The sequence below is a fragment of the Mastigoproctus giganteus genome, chromosome 2 (genome assembly GCF_048544385.1).
Source record: "Mastigoproctus giganteus isolate SK-2022 chromosome 2, ASM4854438v1, whole genome shotgun sequence".
Lineage (NCBI taxonomy): Eukaryota > Metazoa > Arthropoda > Arachnida > Uropygi > Thelyphonidae > Mastigoproctus > Mastigoproctus giganteus.
In genome coordinates this window covers 238,015,034-238,031,519 of record NC_143576.1, presented here as the reverse complement: position 1 = coordinate 238,031,519, position 16,486 = coordinate 238,015,034, and the positions used below count along the sequence as shown (strand labels likewise).

Genomic DNA, 16,486 nt, shown 5'->3' with positions numbered 1-16,486 from the left:
TGCACATGACCAAGGAACTGACAGAAGTCTGGAATGTGATGCTGTTAACAAGGGTAATAATTGTGGTACAGTAATACCCCGAAGTTACGCGATAGGTGGGTCCGACGAAAATCGCGTAAGTCGGGGTACAACTTTGCATATAAATACATATAAATTTTGCTTAATTGGGACCAAGGACTAACAAAAACACTAGTTTAGAAGAAAAATATTAATAAAATTGCAGTTCTTTATACATATTAATACAAAATATGTATTAAAAAAACAAATGACTTACGTTAAAAAGTTATTTCGATGTCGACGACACAGCGCCTTTTTTTTCACGCAGAATTTCTTCGTAGCAAGCTAATTTTTTTTTATTCCTTGCTTTGTAGCTGTAATGCGTTTTTCGTTGGAGTCTGTTTTCTAAAATTTTTAAGCCCTTTACAATTGAGCCCTTTTCAATTTTCAACCTGTCAAGTTTGCAATTGTCATGTGCTTTTCGCCGTTGCTTCATTTAGGCCTGTAGCACGTGCAATATCACATGGTCTTTCATTTCGCTCAAAGCGTTTCACAATTTCATATTTTTTCTCTATCGACAGAGGCGGACTGGCCATAAGCCTTACCGGGGCCAGTGTGATTTTGGCCATAAACCATAGTATAAGGCCACTATAAATTTTCCCGGGTAAGAGTTTTTGACCCAGTCCGCCTCTGTTTATCAATAATTGCTTTTCTTTTTCTCTCTGAATCTGCAGTGTCTTCACCAGTACGCTTCCTTTTCACATCTTTTAATTAAGTATTTTACTCATTTTCAGGGAATAAAGCACAATTACAAAACGAGGAGGCACGCTTGATATGCATAAACAAAGCTGCGCGCATGTAGCAACTGAATAAACACCATAAAGGCAGAGATACACTATTAACACCCCACATTTCTAGGGGTTACTACCATAAAACAATAAAAATCCAGTTGTGTTTCTGCTAGTGAAATCTGTTATAAACTGGTAGTAAACTAGATCTAATTGCATTTGCGATTATACCGATAGCTGGAATTGTGTTGGTTTTTACGTTATTATGGTGAAATGTGTTTTTCCCTTCACTGATATAAAAAACATAAAATCAACAAAGTTGAATTTTGTTCATCTTTCACTCTCATTCTCCGCCGTCGCACCATATATCGATAACATATGAAAAACGACCTTGAAGATAGTGGGCGGCAGCGTTGCCAAACGAAAAAAATCAAGAACCGCGTAACTCAGAGTTCGCGTAAGTCGGGGTATTACTGTATAATAGCATTTCAATTGAAAGTTCTCTTAACATTTGTTATTTATTTCAAAATCATTGGGTGTGTTTTTAAGAATTGGCATATCATTAAGAATTGTTTTAATTAGATTTGTTCATTTTTCCAAAAATTACTAACTTTGAAGAATGATTACCAAGTTTGCTTTCAAGTGACTCTTGTTGGCAATGCTAAATGATCTGGATTTCTATCCTCAAGCAAAGCTGGAAATACAGTGCTAGTTAATGGGCTTGTTTACAGAAATGATCCAATCCGTGATTTGGAAAGTGAGGTGGGAATATTATTTGTGTCATGTCAAGGCATTTTGATGCAGAATTTGAATAGGCACTGGATTGAGCCTGCTGATTTCTCTCTAGGAGAAATCAAGATCAGCTGGTGTATATAAGCTTGCTGCATCTACTCTGCCAGATAGTGACTGGAGGGAGTTGGAGTAATGTCTATATGGGGGCATCGTGGAGGCTATATTATATCAAGGAGCTGGGTATATTCTAGCTGTGTGTACGCCCTATCCAAAAATTTCTTTACTTCAGGCAACATATCCTCTCCACCTTTGCTTACTACTGAGTACATCACGATTAGTCCAACTACTAGAACAATCTTATCTGCAAAAAAGATCTAAACCACCAAACACTTTCTTGTTAATTTCACAGATATACATGATCTTGGTACCAATTTTAATGATGTCCATTTCCACTTAGTCTGGCAAGCCCACTTACTTTTTCTGACAGAATCCCAGTTGTCAGTTGATTCAACCACTGCTAGTCTCAATTGTCCTAGTTATTCACTGTATGAATCCTTTAGCTTTGAAGATGGTATTTGCATATGTGTGTATTCTCTAATATTTCCTGTGAGAGATGCAGTAATTTGGGTTCTTCTCTGGTTTAAGAATTTGCAGATAAAGGAACCATTAGGTGGCAGTGATCACAGTTACTGATGTGGCATTTACTTAAAGATATAATTACCATTAGGGGTAAAGGAAGGGGTTTTTGCTTCCGTAAAGGTGACTACAGGGGTCTCAGACAGTTTTTGAATTCTGTACAGTGGGACCAACTGATGATGTTACCAACAGCAAATTATAAGTGGGAAGCATTCAAGGAATTAATAGTGGACGTTTCATACCTAATTAAGAAATATATTGTTCAAGGTTTAAGCCTAAATGGTTGTCAAATGAGCTAATGAGACTTGTGGCAGAGAACAAAAAATTCATGGGATTCATAAATTGTTAGGTGACACAGAAGCCTATGAGATATATAAGCTAGTCTGTAATCAAGTCACAAAGGAGGTTAGGCAGTCGAAGGTGTATTTATGAGAAATCTTTGGCAAAGGATGCTAAGAAAAATAGCAAGGATTTCTTTACTTTTAAACTTTAAAAGGAAGGGGATGAATCTGATTGGTCCACTTGATATCGATGTTTCAACTGTTGATGATCCTGCTCAGATAGCAAACAAACTGAATAAGTATTTTGCATCTACATTTGCACATGAGTTAAGGCTTGAAAATGGCAGAAGGTTATCGTATTGTAGCAGGGTGCTTTATGATTTTGTAATAACTGAGAACAAAGTGGAGGAGAAATTCTTGAAGTTAAACATGAAGGCACCTGGGGTGGATGGATCTATCCATTTATATTAAAGGAGGTGGCAAAGGAAGTAAGCAAACCCTTAGCCATAATTATGAGAGCATTCGTAGACTCAGGGGAGGTCCCCATGGACTGGAGATGTGCATATGTGTTCCCAGTTCACAAAGGATAAAATAATGGAGTGACTGGTTAAAGATGTCATTGCAGGATCATCTAGACAAGACTGCAGCAATAATTCAGACATTGCATGGGTTAAGTTTTTTAAGTCTTGTCTGACAAATTTGATTGGTTATTATGATGTGGTTACAAAGGAACTGGATGCAAAAAATAATTTTGATATCATATACTTAAATTTCAGAAAAGCTTTTGACACTGTAGTGCATGGAAGACTACTGTACAAATTGGAGCAGAATGGTATAAAGGGCAAGTTGCTACAATGGATAAAAGTATGGTGAGTGGGGAGAAGACAGAGGGTGGTAATCAATGGGTGCTGCTGTTCTTTGTGGACTAATATTATTAGTGGAGTCCCACAGGGTTGGTGTTGAGTCCACTGTTTTATATTGTAGTAGTAGTGGCAAGTGTATGAGCTTATGCAGCATCAGACAAAAAAAAAAAAAAAATTTACACCATTCCCTCCAAATGCCTGTCTTGTTCCTCCTTAAATTTATTCAACCTATCAACTTCCACAACGACAGATGAAAGTTTGTTCCAGCAATTAACCACCCACTGGCTAAAGGCAAATTTCTACACATCTATTCTACATCTGTCTCTTCATAATTTGAATTTATGCCCCCTTAGGTTCGTAATCTGAACAAGTGGAAGGATCCCATCAGAATTCAGCATGCTCAACCCATTCAAGGCCTTATACACCTCAATCAGATCACCGTGCAGGTGCCTGGTCTCCAGCCACTGCAATTTGCAGAACTTAAGCCTCTCTTGGTAAGAGGATCCCTTCATTCCCCTCACCAATTATGTTGCCCTTCTCTGTACACTCTCAAGTAAATCTACATTCTTCCTAAAATGAGGCCTCCAGACCTGTACTCAAGGTGTGGCCTGACCATTGCCTTATACAGAGGGACAATCACCTCCTTCTCCCTGCTAGCAAAATTCCTATATATCATTGACAAAACCCCATGACCTGCCCTGGCAGCCTGTCTGCATTGCTCAGAAAACTTCATATCTGACTGCACAATTACTCCCAGGTCTTTCATTTTCTACCACCTTAAGTGTAGTACCACTTAAATCTTTAACCAGTGACTCCATTATTTTACCCGAACAGAAGTTAAACTAACTGGTCTGTAATTACTCGTGTCACCCTTCGATCCCCCTTTGTGAATGGGGGATACATTTGCACATCTCCAGTCCATGTACTGGAGATGTATAAATGTATCCCCAGCTGTGAGTTACAGGCTCCAGAAAAACAATAAGCATTTGCCTTTACATAATTGTTATTTTATATTGTACTTAATACATAGTCTTATAGTTATAGTTGCACTGGTTATTTTTATTTAGATAAGAGTTTGTGGATTAATACTTAATATAGGTAAAACCGTTATTTCGTTTGAATCTTGAAGTCATTGTTTTTGTATGTAGTGGTAGGGAATTCAAATTTTTAATTGAGGTAGCTAGGTAGCTCTAACGTATAATTATATAGAGTAATACGCTTCACTGTTTCTATTAGATAGCGTAGTTTGACATTTAATTTATTGATCTTATTAATTTCAAGTATCATGCCCCAAACTAGAGCAACAAAGCAATGGGCACAAAGTGGCAGGAGTGCTGTAACTCAGGGGAGAACTGAGGGGGGTGATTCTCCAATGCATCACAGCCTAAAAAAATGTGCAACTTGTGAAATGTTTGCCGAACTCTCTGGAACGGAACATATTTCCATGGGGGATGTCTTTGTGTGTGCACGATGTAAGGAGTATAAGGAAATCAGAAAACTCAGCATTGTTATGGGCCTATATGAGAGTTTTTGAAGGATGTCCTCGAAAGATCTAAATTGAGGAGCCCATCAGGCTCTCAGCTGCCAACATCAACGCCAGAGCTTGCACTTTGTCATCACGCAACACAGCGGCAATCCCCAAGGCAGAATGCTGCGCTAGTCCCACAGGAACTAGTAGTTGTTGGTGACTATTGTCAGGGAAACGGGAAACATCCTTTGTAAAAAGGATAGGTGGAACAGGACCAGAGTATATCTGCCAGGGGCAAAGGTTGATGACATTCTAGAGCGGATATCATATAAGGGCACAAAAGGTGATGTAGTTGTACACGTTGGCACTAATGATATTAAGAGTAGGAGACCGGCAGAATTACTTAACTAGTACAGGTCACCGTTGAACAAAAGCCGAGAATTAGGGTTGAATTTGAAAGTGTCTGCAATTCTGCCCAGACACTATAGAAGGGAGTATATGATGAGAGCCTTGTCAATCAATTCGGCCCTGGAATGATTGAGCCTTGCACAAAGGATAGAATTTTTTTTCAGCATGAACTGTACTTGTTAACAGGAGTGACTGCTTCCACAGGGATGGGATACACTTAAATAGAAAGGGTGCAAGAATATTTGCTGATGCTATTGAGGCATTGTTAGGTGGGTCGGAAAACTGATAGCTTGGGGGGGATACATGGACTAATAGTTTAACAGTAGCCGTAGGCACAGGTGAAGGTGATTCTTGCACAACTTCTATTAGAATAAGTAGCGACCTGGAGCAAGGGGTGTTGGGGGTTTCAGGGATGGATGGCAGTCATCCTGAAATAGGTGGGTATATGGGATGTGTTAGGGTAACAAGGAATAGGAATATGAGCATGTATACAAATGCTAGAAGTATAGTAAATAAATTTGATGCATTTGAAGTGTTGGTCAAGACATCAAAAGTGGATATTGTTGGGATAGCAGAGACATGGTGTCACAGAGATATAAGGAATGCTGAACTGGAATTTGGGGAGTACAATGTGTATAGAAAGGGCGGAGGTGTTATGCTGTTAATTAAGAAAAACATAAAATCAAAAGAAGTGCATCCAGTTGATTTAGATGAACAGTGCACTGTTGAGTCAGTTTGGTGTGACATAAGCACTGCGAAAGCAAAAATAAGAGTAGATTGTATATTAATGATCTTCTTCCATTGACTGGAAATCCTATCCATAGTTTTGCCGATGATAGCAGACTTTCCATTTTGAGAAACCTTGCCCTGCTCAATCAGCTTCAACATCTCGAATATCTGCTACCAATTCCTTAAATGCCGATCTCCAGGTAATTCTCCAGTGGAGCAAAGACAACTTAGTTGATTTCAACCCTTCTAAAACTGTCTTGTCTTATATCTCACAAAAAGGATTCTTCTGCTCCTATGCTTATCTTTAGTAACACTCCAATTTCTAGGCAAAATGATATATCTCTTTTGGGGATTACCCTGACTTCTAATCTCCCTTGTGCACAAGCACATCACAAATATTGCTTCTTCTGCATCTGAAAAACTTTGTTTTCTATTTTGTTCTCGGCTTTACTTTTCTTCCAAACAGCTGCTCACTCTGTATAAATCACAAAACTGCCCTACCATGGAATATTGTTCCCACAACTGGGGTTGTGCCCCCAAAACCTCTCTCAGGCTTCTTGATTCCATTCAGAAGAGGGCAGTTAGGTTAATTAATGATTCCTCTAACAGAGTCTCTCCACTTGCTGTCTCATAGACGTACTGTTTCTGCTGCATGCTTTTCTACAGATACTTCCATTTGCACTGTTCTTCTGAATTTGCTTCTATAATTCCCGCTCTCTCTCTTTCAAAACACTCTGAACACGTGCAGCCACCAGCAAACATCCATCTACTGTCTGACTTCAAACTCACAGAACCAGCTTTTCATCTTCCTCGTTTATTCGTTCAGCTGCTGTTTTCTGGAACAACCCTCCTTCATACGTATTTCCTGAAAATTACAGACCACAGAAGTTAGTCCAATGTCAACAGATATCTTCTTTCATCTTCTCAACCTCCAACCCAAGCATGGTACTAAGTACTATAGGTTCTAATACCTGTCGTGTTTGGGGTTTACATAAAAAAAAAAAAAAAAACAAAAGAAACATTGAATACTTCAAAGGAAGGACCTTGGCTATTCACATTTCTTTTTTTTTTTTTTTTACATTTAGATATATAACTTAAATGCTTCAGTCATTTTTTTTTTTTTTTTTGAAAGTTTCTGTACTCAGTTTGGCCTAGTTATATCTGCTTAACTGGAAAATCATTATATTATCCCTCTGAGTTCAGTTTGGAAAAAGAACAAGTCACCTGATGCAAGGTCAGGTGAATAATGAGGATATTGTATAATAGTTGCAGCATTTTGAAAGCTATTTAGAAAATGTTACATGATGAGGAGCATCGTTGTGGCATGATTTCCAAATTTTTCTTGTGCATAACTTAGATCTGTACCTTATTTTATTTGCAAAATGCTTAATGATGTCTGAGTTTATACTTTTTTAATAGTATGACTTTTTAGTATATATTCATAATGAATTATATTTATGGTAGAAAATAATTCTAGCATAGTTTTATTTTTTGGCATGCCAATAGGATTTTTCTTTAAGAGACTTCCATTCAGAGGGTTGATGTTTTGCTTGTAAAGGTATAACCATGTTTGTTCCATCTCCTGTTATTGTTGTTTTTAGAAATCCTGATGCATGATCACAGATTTAAACCAGTACTGAAAGTTTCTCTTATTTCCATCTGATCTATTTAAAAAAAAAAAGTGCGCGCACACACACGTAATAAAGAAGTTGCATTATCTTTTCATACCCAGGATGGATTAGTAGCATACCTCATGATATGCTAACTTGACAGATGTGCTCAAATTTTTGATTAGCCTGAATATTGAATCTGCTGTGGGAACAGATGCATCCAAATTCAGCCATAAAGTTATGGCTGAACTTGATGATGAAAAGTGGCATTGGGATTTTGCACTGCTGTGTGACGTCAGCATCCTGAAATAGCTTAAGTGTTGACAAACAAAACTGACACTTTAATCGTATCTTTTAAAAGAGACTTTTTCTTCATGGGTGATATCCATTAAGAAACAAACTATTCCAGCACTTCATGCACCATGATATTTATTACAATAAATGAACATAACATTACAAACTCTATACTAGGTTCATGTGAACAAGAACCTGTTATAAGATTTGTAGCTGTGTTAATTAACAGCTACGAAAGCCATTCAGCTATGTGAAGTATGTGAATAATGATGCTATGAAGATATTTAAGTGTGAATTGATTGAACTATAGTATGACTGTTTTATGTGGCAATTTGAGCCAGGAAGCTTTAGTTACCTTTTATGGTTTATTAGGAATTTAGCTTCTGTACAAGTACTGCATTACAGTAGAATGCCAAAGATTTTTTTTATTTTTGGTGGGAGGTGCTGAGGATCAGAGTTGCTACTTTTACTTAGAGCAGGCATGCTCAAACTAAGACTTGCAGGTTTACAAGTATCTTGGTTCCTTGAATTACAAAATTTGGAAAGTGTATTTGATAGCATGCATACATATGAAACAGTGATTCTGTTCAAGAATAACAGATGTACACTTACATGATGTAAATATGAACTGGCATTTCAAAATTGAAACCAAATATATATCCTCCTGTGAAACAGAGGCAGGCCCAAGTTTCACATTGAATAAGGTAGGTTTAGGTTATTTTCATTGTGATCTCCAGCTTTATATTGATCATGTTAGTGATTTGCATGCTATGGCTCTTTGCCTTCACAATGAGTTTGCACTGGCATTGCATTACTTTCAAACAAATACCATCATAAAAGATCCCCTGCCTCCCCACTTCTTTAAAAGAACAGTGGGTATGTATGGTAATACCTGATGAAGCTAAAGTCCTCAGACATGCTCTCCTAGCAGTAGCTTATTCTTTTAAACAAACAGCAGATCTTTTGGTGGGTGCATTTGTTTGAAATTAGTGCAGTATTGACAACTTGTGAAACCAAAATATTTTTGTGAGAAATAACATAATTGTATTAAATGAGCAGTTTAAATCTTGTTGGCCAAAAAATGAAAAAGTGAAAGGCAAAGACTGTCCTCTCAGTTTTATAATTTCAGTAGGACTAAATAGCATTAGCTACTTCATGATTTCAGTGTAGCAGATTTTCATTTTTGTAAAATATCCAAAAAATTAAACTTATACATTGGTGAGCACATGTTGCCATGCAAATATTGAATATTGCAAAAGGTGTGTGAGGCACAATGACACCTGTGCAGAAAAAAAAATTTCAGTATCAAATATTCTATTCTCAAAAACCATTCAGAAAGAATGATTTGCAAATAGAGATAATAGGGTGTACTTGATATGTACAGATATGAATATAGCAATGAACATATTTAACAACTTATTGAAAAAATATTGTATGCTAAAGAATATGATTAAGATAATCGGATTTCTTATCCCCTCAGTTTTATTTATTATTTTTTTGTGGCACAGTGCATTTGCAGATCTTCAGTTTGAGTTCTATTTAATGTTGAACAGTAAACTTACTGCTTACCAACCAGTGTAAAACTTTAGATGATTTAATTACTGGCAATTATCATGATATTATTACTTTGTTGACTACTTAACGTCCATCCAGTGTTAACACTGAACTGGCTATGGAGTTGACAATAACTATCAGCTTGTTGATGTGTTCAGATTAAATTTTCATAATCTGAATATCTGACAGTGACAGTTCTTTCAAATCAGAAATAAAAAATCCAACACAGGCTAAAATTTTAGATCAGTGTTTTTTTTTTTTTTTTTTTTTTTGCATTCAAATAATTTCCAAATTCCATTTGGATACTAAAAAAAAAATAATCTTGTATGTACAGATTTATAATGCATTTACACATGTTACACACAACAATCTCTAAATTAGAGTTGAATTGCATCCAACAGGCCTTCCAAGCTATTAATTATAGCAGAGATATTTGAATTTTCCAGTCCTTGTAGCATGTTATATTTCATTGTAGCCCTTTATTCACCCAACCAGAAGTGGCCTTTTGGCCTGCTTCCTTTGGCTGGGTGAATAAAGTGTATATTTTCCACCAATTTAATGTCAGTGCTTATGCTAACTAAAAGCTAGAATCTGTCTTACACAAAATGAGTAAGTTCAGTTAAAATGCTAACGTTCTAGAACAACTTTACCTTTTGAAAATAAACTGGCATATTTTTTATTTATTTATTTTTTTCATTCATGTTTTTAGTGATTGGCAGCTTTTCTCTAAAGTCAGGAGTCAAGATATTAGGTTGTTAAAAACTTTTTCTGTGGGATATATCTGTGATCTGATGGTGGAGAAGAAGAAAGTGAAATTTGGAGTAAAGTGAGTTAATGGTTAATCATGTTTTAATTCTAACTCTCATTGAAAACAATTTTTTCAATTTGTAATGAATGCTGTTATGACTACCCTCTTAGGTGCACTTTGTTTAAAAAGCACACAATTTACAGATACTGTACTAATCTCTTGCTCAGTATTTATCTTAAACAGCCTAATCCTCTGGCAGCTATAGTAGATATTTATTCTCTTATAGAATTTCATTATTAACTTTTCTTTTTTTCTATACTTGAAGTATTAAATTGTCTACTTTACTCTAAAAAATCTTTGTCTTGAGTTTTTCCTCTCTTGCTTTTTAATATTGTTAGATAGTTCAGTCATTTATTTATTTTTTTATTGTTCTCTTTTGAATCACTTATTTTGTTTAAAGGAGCAGATTTTTTAATATTGTCAGAATGTAATAACTTGTGATTAGGATAATTTCAGGTTATCTTATGTGAGAAATTACTTAACTAATTCTACTTTCGATTGTCATTTTACAAGAATTCTTGTGCAAATAAGAGGCATTTTATTTGCACTATACTTGCAATATGGGTAGTAATGTTATACATCTTATAACATAGTAATAATACAAAATGCAATTCATCAATAAACCACAATGACTTTAACAGAATGACCATTTGGCCTCGTGGCAGGGATGGCATCTCCACCTCCAACCAAGAGGAGGTAGGGTGCCCTATCCAGCGACATATCTGTGCTCAAAAGCACTTTTAACAAATTTAACGAACCTGTCAAACAAGTGACTATTGATTAGAAGATCCACCAAAGTTGATTCAGAGAGGGTGAATGTCCCTCCATCTATCCTTAACTCAAAGGTCAACATAGTTTGGGCACTAACACAATGTGAAAAGTCTGTCTCCGGCTCACCACATGAGCACAGGTCTGAGGCTTCCAACTCTAGCTGGAGCAGTCTCAACCACATGCCAGTACTTGTCGAGCTAGTGTTATGTGAAGAGGTTGTGTGTGTGTATTTTTTTTTTTTTCTAAGTGTCATTGATTAGTTTTCAAGCAAGTATTATGTCGCATATACTGATTGAACAGCGATATGGGATTTATTTGGTCACACTGGGCTTAAATGCATTGGAAACAGTTAGAGATGAATGAAGCTTATGGTAATGAGTGTCTTGGTAAGATGGCCATATTCCAGTGTGACTGAACTTTCTAGTGTGAAGTGTTTTCTACATCAAAAAAAAGCCAGACCCCCATACAGCTAATATTGTGCAGGCAGTAATCACTGCCATACATGCTGAGGTTCTGTTACATCCTATCCCCCATTCACTTGATTTAGTCCTGTTTGGAGGTGCCTCCGTGGGCAGGAGTAGCAGTGTGTAGCACACGCTTCTTGATTAGACTGGGGTTCAAGCCCATGACCACCAAATACAGAGGATGCGGAAAGGTCAGGGAATGACCACCGCATATCCCCGGAGCAATATGGCCTTAGTTGCTAATGCTCCTAAAAACCAAATAACAACAACAGTCCCATGTGATTTTTTTTTTTTTTTTTTTTTTCCTGTTTCCACAGCTGAAAAATCTCTGAAAGGCAAACGTTTCACGTTTGACAATGATTCTTGCAGAGCCACAACAGAAGCACTTCGCAATCATTTTGAAAAATGTCCTGCAAGAAGCACTTAACGTGTGGGTACAGTTGTGGTGAAAGTGTGTAAAGTTCAAGGGAGAGTATTTATAGAAGGAAAAAATCCACATATTCCGATGACAATTATGATATGATCTTGCACCAGTCATTCATTGCAGTGTCCCCTTATATAAGTACTGTCTTGATCTACAATTACAAATTACATGCCATTCTCTTTTCAAATAATGGTGAACAGTTAAATGTCAGCATGAAAATAACTTAATCTGAGGAGGAGCGTACACCTGCTAGCCTTAAGTTAACTGCCTCATGCAGTAGTTAATGTTCTTTATTATACAGAACAAGCTTAGTTCTTGCTGAGATTGTTCCAAATCTGAATAGGATTTTACCATGTTCAGGCGGGTTTTTATCAGAAGTATATTCCCTTACTTATCTCTTTTTGCCCATCCTTTCTATACACATTACATGTTTCAAAGCAAAACTCTGCATTGTTTACATCAAGGTGACCCCTAGTCTCAGAACTGAAGCCAGTAATCGTATGGCCTATGTAGATTTCAATCTTATGTCTGTTTGCTGTCAGTAAGTTAATTATTTGTTCTGGTAGTAATGAATGACTTCTGCTGCTTTGTGTGTAATTAATTAATGTGGTTGAATGTTTACTTGCCTTTCTTTATATTTGAATATAAGCTTACCAAGACATTTCAAGTCTAAGAATGCAGGGCGCCTTTGCAAAGAATTTCATTTGCAAGTGTTCCACAATGGCTCTAGACATTCTGTACAACATTAATACCTTTTTTGGATCTGTTTTTGAGTGCTGCTGAGTTGGCCAGGCATGCTACCGAAACCCCATGACCTGAGTTACCCTGATGCAAATCAGATTTAAGAACCAAATAATAAAATTGGATTCTTTGTGAGTTTAGATTCACAAGTTAGCATAATTTGTCTAATTTTTTTTTTTTTTTTTTTTATGAAAACCCCAAACACGAAAGGTATCAAAACCTATAGTACTTAGTACCATGCATGGGTTGAAGGAGAAGTATGGGGGGAGGGGAATGCCGGAAACTTTGCTCTAGAGACTAAACATGGGTTTCACCACTTCAAGCCTCCAATAAGCAAAGTGGTGGTATTTCACCGGTTGATGAAAGTCATCTACCACCTGGGAATACATATTCCTAGCTGTTTATTCATTCATTTATATTAACTACTTTACTTCATATTTTACTTGAGGTGGATGGGATCTATCCAATATATTAAAGGAGGTAGTGAAGGAAGTAAGCAAACCCTTAACCATAATTACAAGCACATCCTTAGATTCAGGGGAGGTCCTTACAGAGTGGAGATAAGTGAATGTATCCCCGATTCACAATAGGGGATCAAAAGGTCGCATGAGTAATTAGACCTGTTAGTTCAACTTATTGTTCTAGGAAAAATAATGGAGTCACTGGTTAAAGAAGTAATGCAGGATCATCTGGTTGAATGTTTACTTGCCTTTCTTTATATTTGAATATAGGTTTAGCAAGACATTTGAAGTCTAAGAATGCAGGGTGCCTTTGCAGAGAATTTCATCTGCAAGTGTTCCACAATGGCTCTAGAAATTCTGTACAATATTAATACCTTTTTTGGATCTGTTTTTGAGTGCTGCTGAGTTAGCCAGGCATGCTACTGAAACCCTGTGAGTTATACATTTGTTTAAGGGGAAATCTTGTCTGACAAATTTGATTGGATATTAAGATGTGGTGACAAAGGAACAAATGACTGCTGTATAAATTGAGCACTGTGGCATTAAGGGCAAGTTGTTGCTATGGGTAAAGGGATGGTTGAGTAGGAGAAGACAGAGTGGTAATCCATGATACTGCTTTTCATGGACTAATGTTATTAGTGGAGTCTCCCAGGGTTTGGTGTTGAGCCCATTGTTTTCTGTATCTATCAATTCTATTGAAGAAGACATATCAAGCTTAATGTCTAAGTTTGCAGATGACACAAAGATTGGCAGGTTGGCTAATGACAGTATGGTACTTCAACAGGATCTAGAAAAGTTAGGCAGATGGGCTGATAAATGGCAGTTGAAGTTGTACATTTACAAATGCAAAGTACAGTCAGTCCTTGTATAGTACAATAGTTGGTTTCCTAGAAACCCTCGTGCAGTATAAATAACAGGCCCTATGGGGAAAAATTAGGGTTAGGTGCCGACCACCCAAGATTGAACACACATTTGTAACCAAAACATTACCAAACACAATAAATAATTGTAATAAAATACGTATTTTTCGTACAACTAATAGACTACTACAGTCATAGTAGTCTATTAGTTGTAATAAAATATTGCTAATGCTTTTGCTTCTATCATAAGCAAACTTGTTCTTTGTTTGATTTTCTATTCAAACAGAGACAGCTGTTCCATCTCTTCCAGTTGTTTGTGTCTTGATCTAATGGATTTTATTCCACTTTGAATTGTTCCTGCTATGAAAGCTGTTATTTTCTTTGCATTCTTTCTAATTCTCAGCGTTGCCTCATTTAGGCAAAATGTTCTTTCATTTGCTCAGTGTTTCAGAATTTCGTATTTTTTTTTTCTCTATAGACTGAGGTGGACTGGCCATAAACCTTACTGGAAAAACCCTGGTGGGCCGAAGGCCAGAAGACAATGGAGGCCGGTGTTATTTTGTCCATGAATGCTAGTATGAGGCTGTTACAAATTTTCCCCCAGTAAGAATTTGACTCAGTTCAACTCTGTCTATCCACTTTTCTTTCTCTCTGAATCTGTAGTGTCTCCACCAGGATGCTTCCTTTTCATACCTTTTAAGTATTTTACTCATTTTTAGGGAATAAAGCACAATTACAAAATGAGGAGGCATGTTTGATACACAAACAAATAAAGCTGCACGAGTGTAGCAACTGAATAAACAACACCGTAAAGGCACAGGCACTCTTAACACCTCAGTAGCTCACATTTCTGGAGATCACTACCATAAAACAATAACAATTTCCAGTTGCATATCTGCTGGTGGCACTTCTTATAAACTGGTAGTAAACTTGATCTAATTGCATTTGTGATAATACCAATAGCTGGAATTGTCAGTTTTTATGTTATTAAGGTGAAATGCATTTCCCCTTCACTGATATAAAAAACAAAAATACATTTTCAGACTCTTCTCTTCATTCCTATCATGTTGTGTTCAGTTGGTAATTCCGCATTGGACTGACGTTTCTTGTAAACACAAAGACGAATTATGCATAAGCTAATTCGGTTCGTGTTATATACAACATCGATTCATCTATTTATAAATCGTGTATGATCAAATTCATGTAGTGTAAACAAGTGTCATACGAGGACTGACTGTACTACATATGGGTAGCAGTGACCTCAGAGTAATGTACCAACTCTGTGCTATTACACTCAAGATAGGTGGAAAATGAAAAATACCAGAGGCTAATTGTGCAGTCAGATATGAAGTATTCTGAGATGCACACACAGGCTTCCAGGATAGCTCATTGGGTTTTGCTAGCAGGTTCAAGGAGGCAATTTTACCATTTGTAAAAGGCAGTGGTCAGGTCACATCTTGAGTACTGCATACAGATCTGGTGGCCTTATTTTAGGAAGGATGTAGAACTGCTGAAAAGAGTACAGAGAAAGGCAGTGAGTTTGGTGAGGGAACAAAGCTCTTAACAAAAAATGCTTCAGTTCTCCATATTGCAGTACCAATCATCTCATAGGAACCTATGAGATGATCTGATGTGTTTAAAGTCTTTGAATGGTTTGAGCAAGGTCCATGTTGATGGGATTCTTCCTCCTGCTCAGTTACACACACACACACACACACACACACACACACACACACACACACACACACACACACACACGAGGGGGCATATATTCACATTGAGGAAGAAAGGTTGCAGGATAGATGTGTGGAAGTTTCTAGCCAGCAGGTGGTTGATTGTTGGAGCAAACTTGCATCTGTCGTTTTAGAAATTGGTAACTTAGTTTAGTTCTTCCTTGAATTTATTTAGAAATTGGAGGGAATGGATAGGCAAAATGAGAAATTTTTTTGGTTCTCCTTTTAAGCTTACTTTTCATCATATGCCACTGCTGATGCTAATACTTTTAGGTATACAGATGAGTTTAATTCCAATAGTAACTGTGGAACAGGGATAATTTTCAGATGCCAACCACTGATATTATGTATTCATAGATGTTGTCCAGATTTGATGGAGTTTGTAGTAGTGGCAGTGGCATGTGATGCAAGAAAGCAAGCTTTCTTGCATCACATGCATTGCATTGCTATGAGCTTATGCAGCATCAGCCAAAAAAAAATCTCTAAATGTTTGTCCAGTCCTCCTTAAACTTACTTAACCTATCAACTTCTACGACAGATGGAAGTTTGTTCCAGCAATTAACCACCCGCTGGCTAAAGGCAAATTTCCGCACATCTATTCTACATCTGTCTTTAATTTGAATTTATACCCCCTTAGGTTCGTAATCTGAACAAGTGGAAGAATACCATCAGAATTCAACATGCTCAACCCATTCAAGGCCTTATACACCTCAATCAGATCACTGCACAGGTGCCTAGTCTCCGGCCACTGCAATTTGCAGAACTTAAGCCTCTCTTGGTAAGAGGATCCCTTCATTCCCCTCACCAATCTTGTTGCCCTTCTCTGTACACATTCAAGCATATCTACATCCTTCCTAAAATGAG

At 37.0% G+C, this 16,486-nt stretch overlaps 1 protein-coding gene across 1 annotated transcript in view; it reads left to right on the top strand.

Annotated features, from left to right (window-relative positions):
• Positions 1-16,486, top strand: part of EDTP (Egg-derived tyrosine phosphatase) — a 198,408-nt gene that overhangs the window by 67,481 nt on the left and 114,441 nt on the right. The window contains exon 7 of the mRNA XM_090390242.1: positions 10,070-10,186. Within this exon, the coding sequence (XP_090246368.1) occupies positions 10,070-10,186 (117 nt within the window). The remainder of the gene's footprint in view (positions 1-10,069; positions 10,187-16,486) is intronic.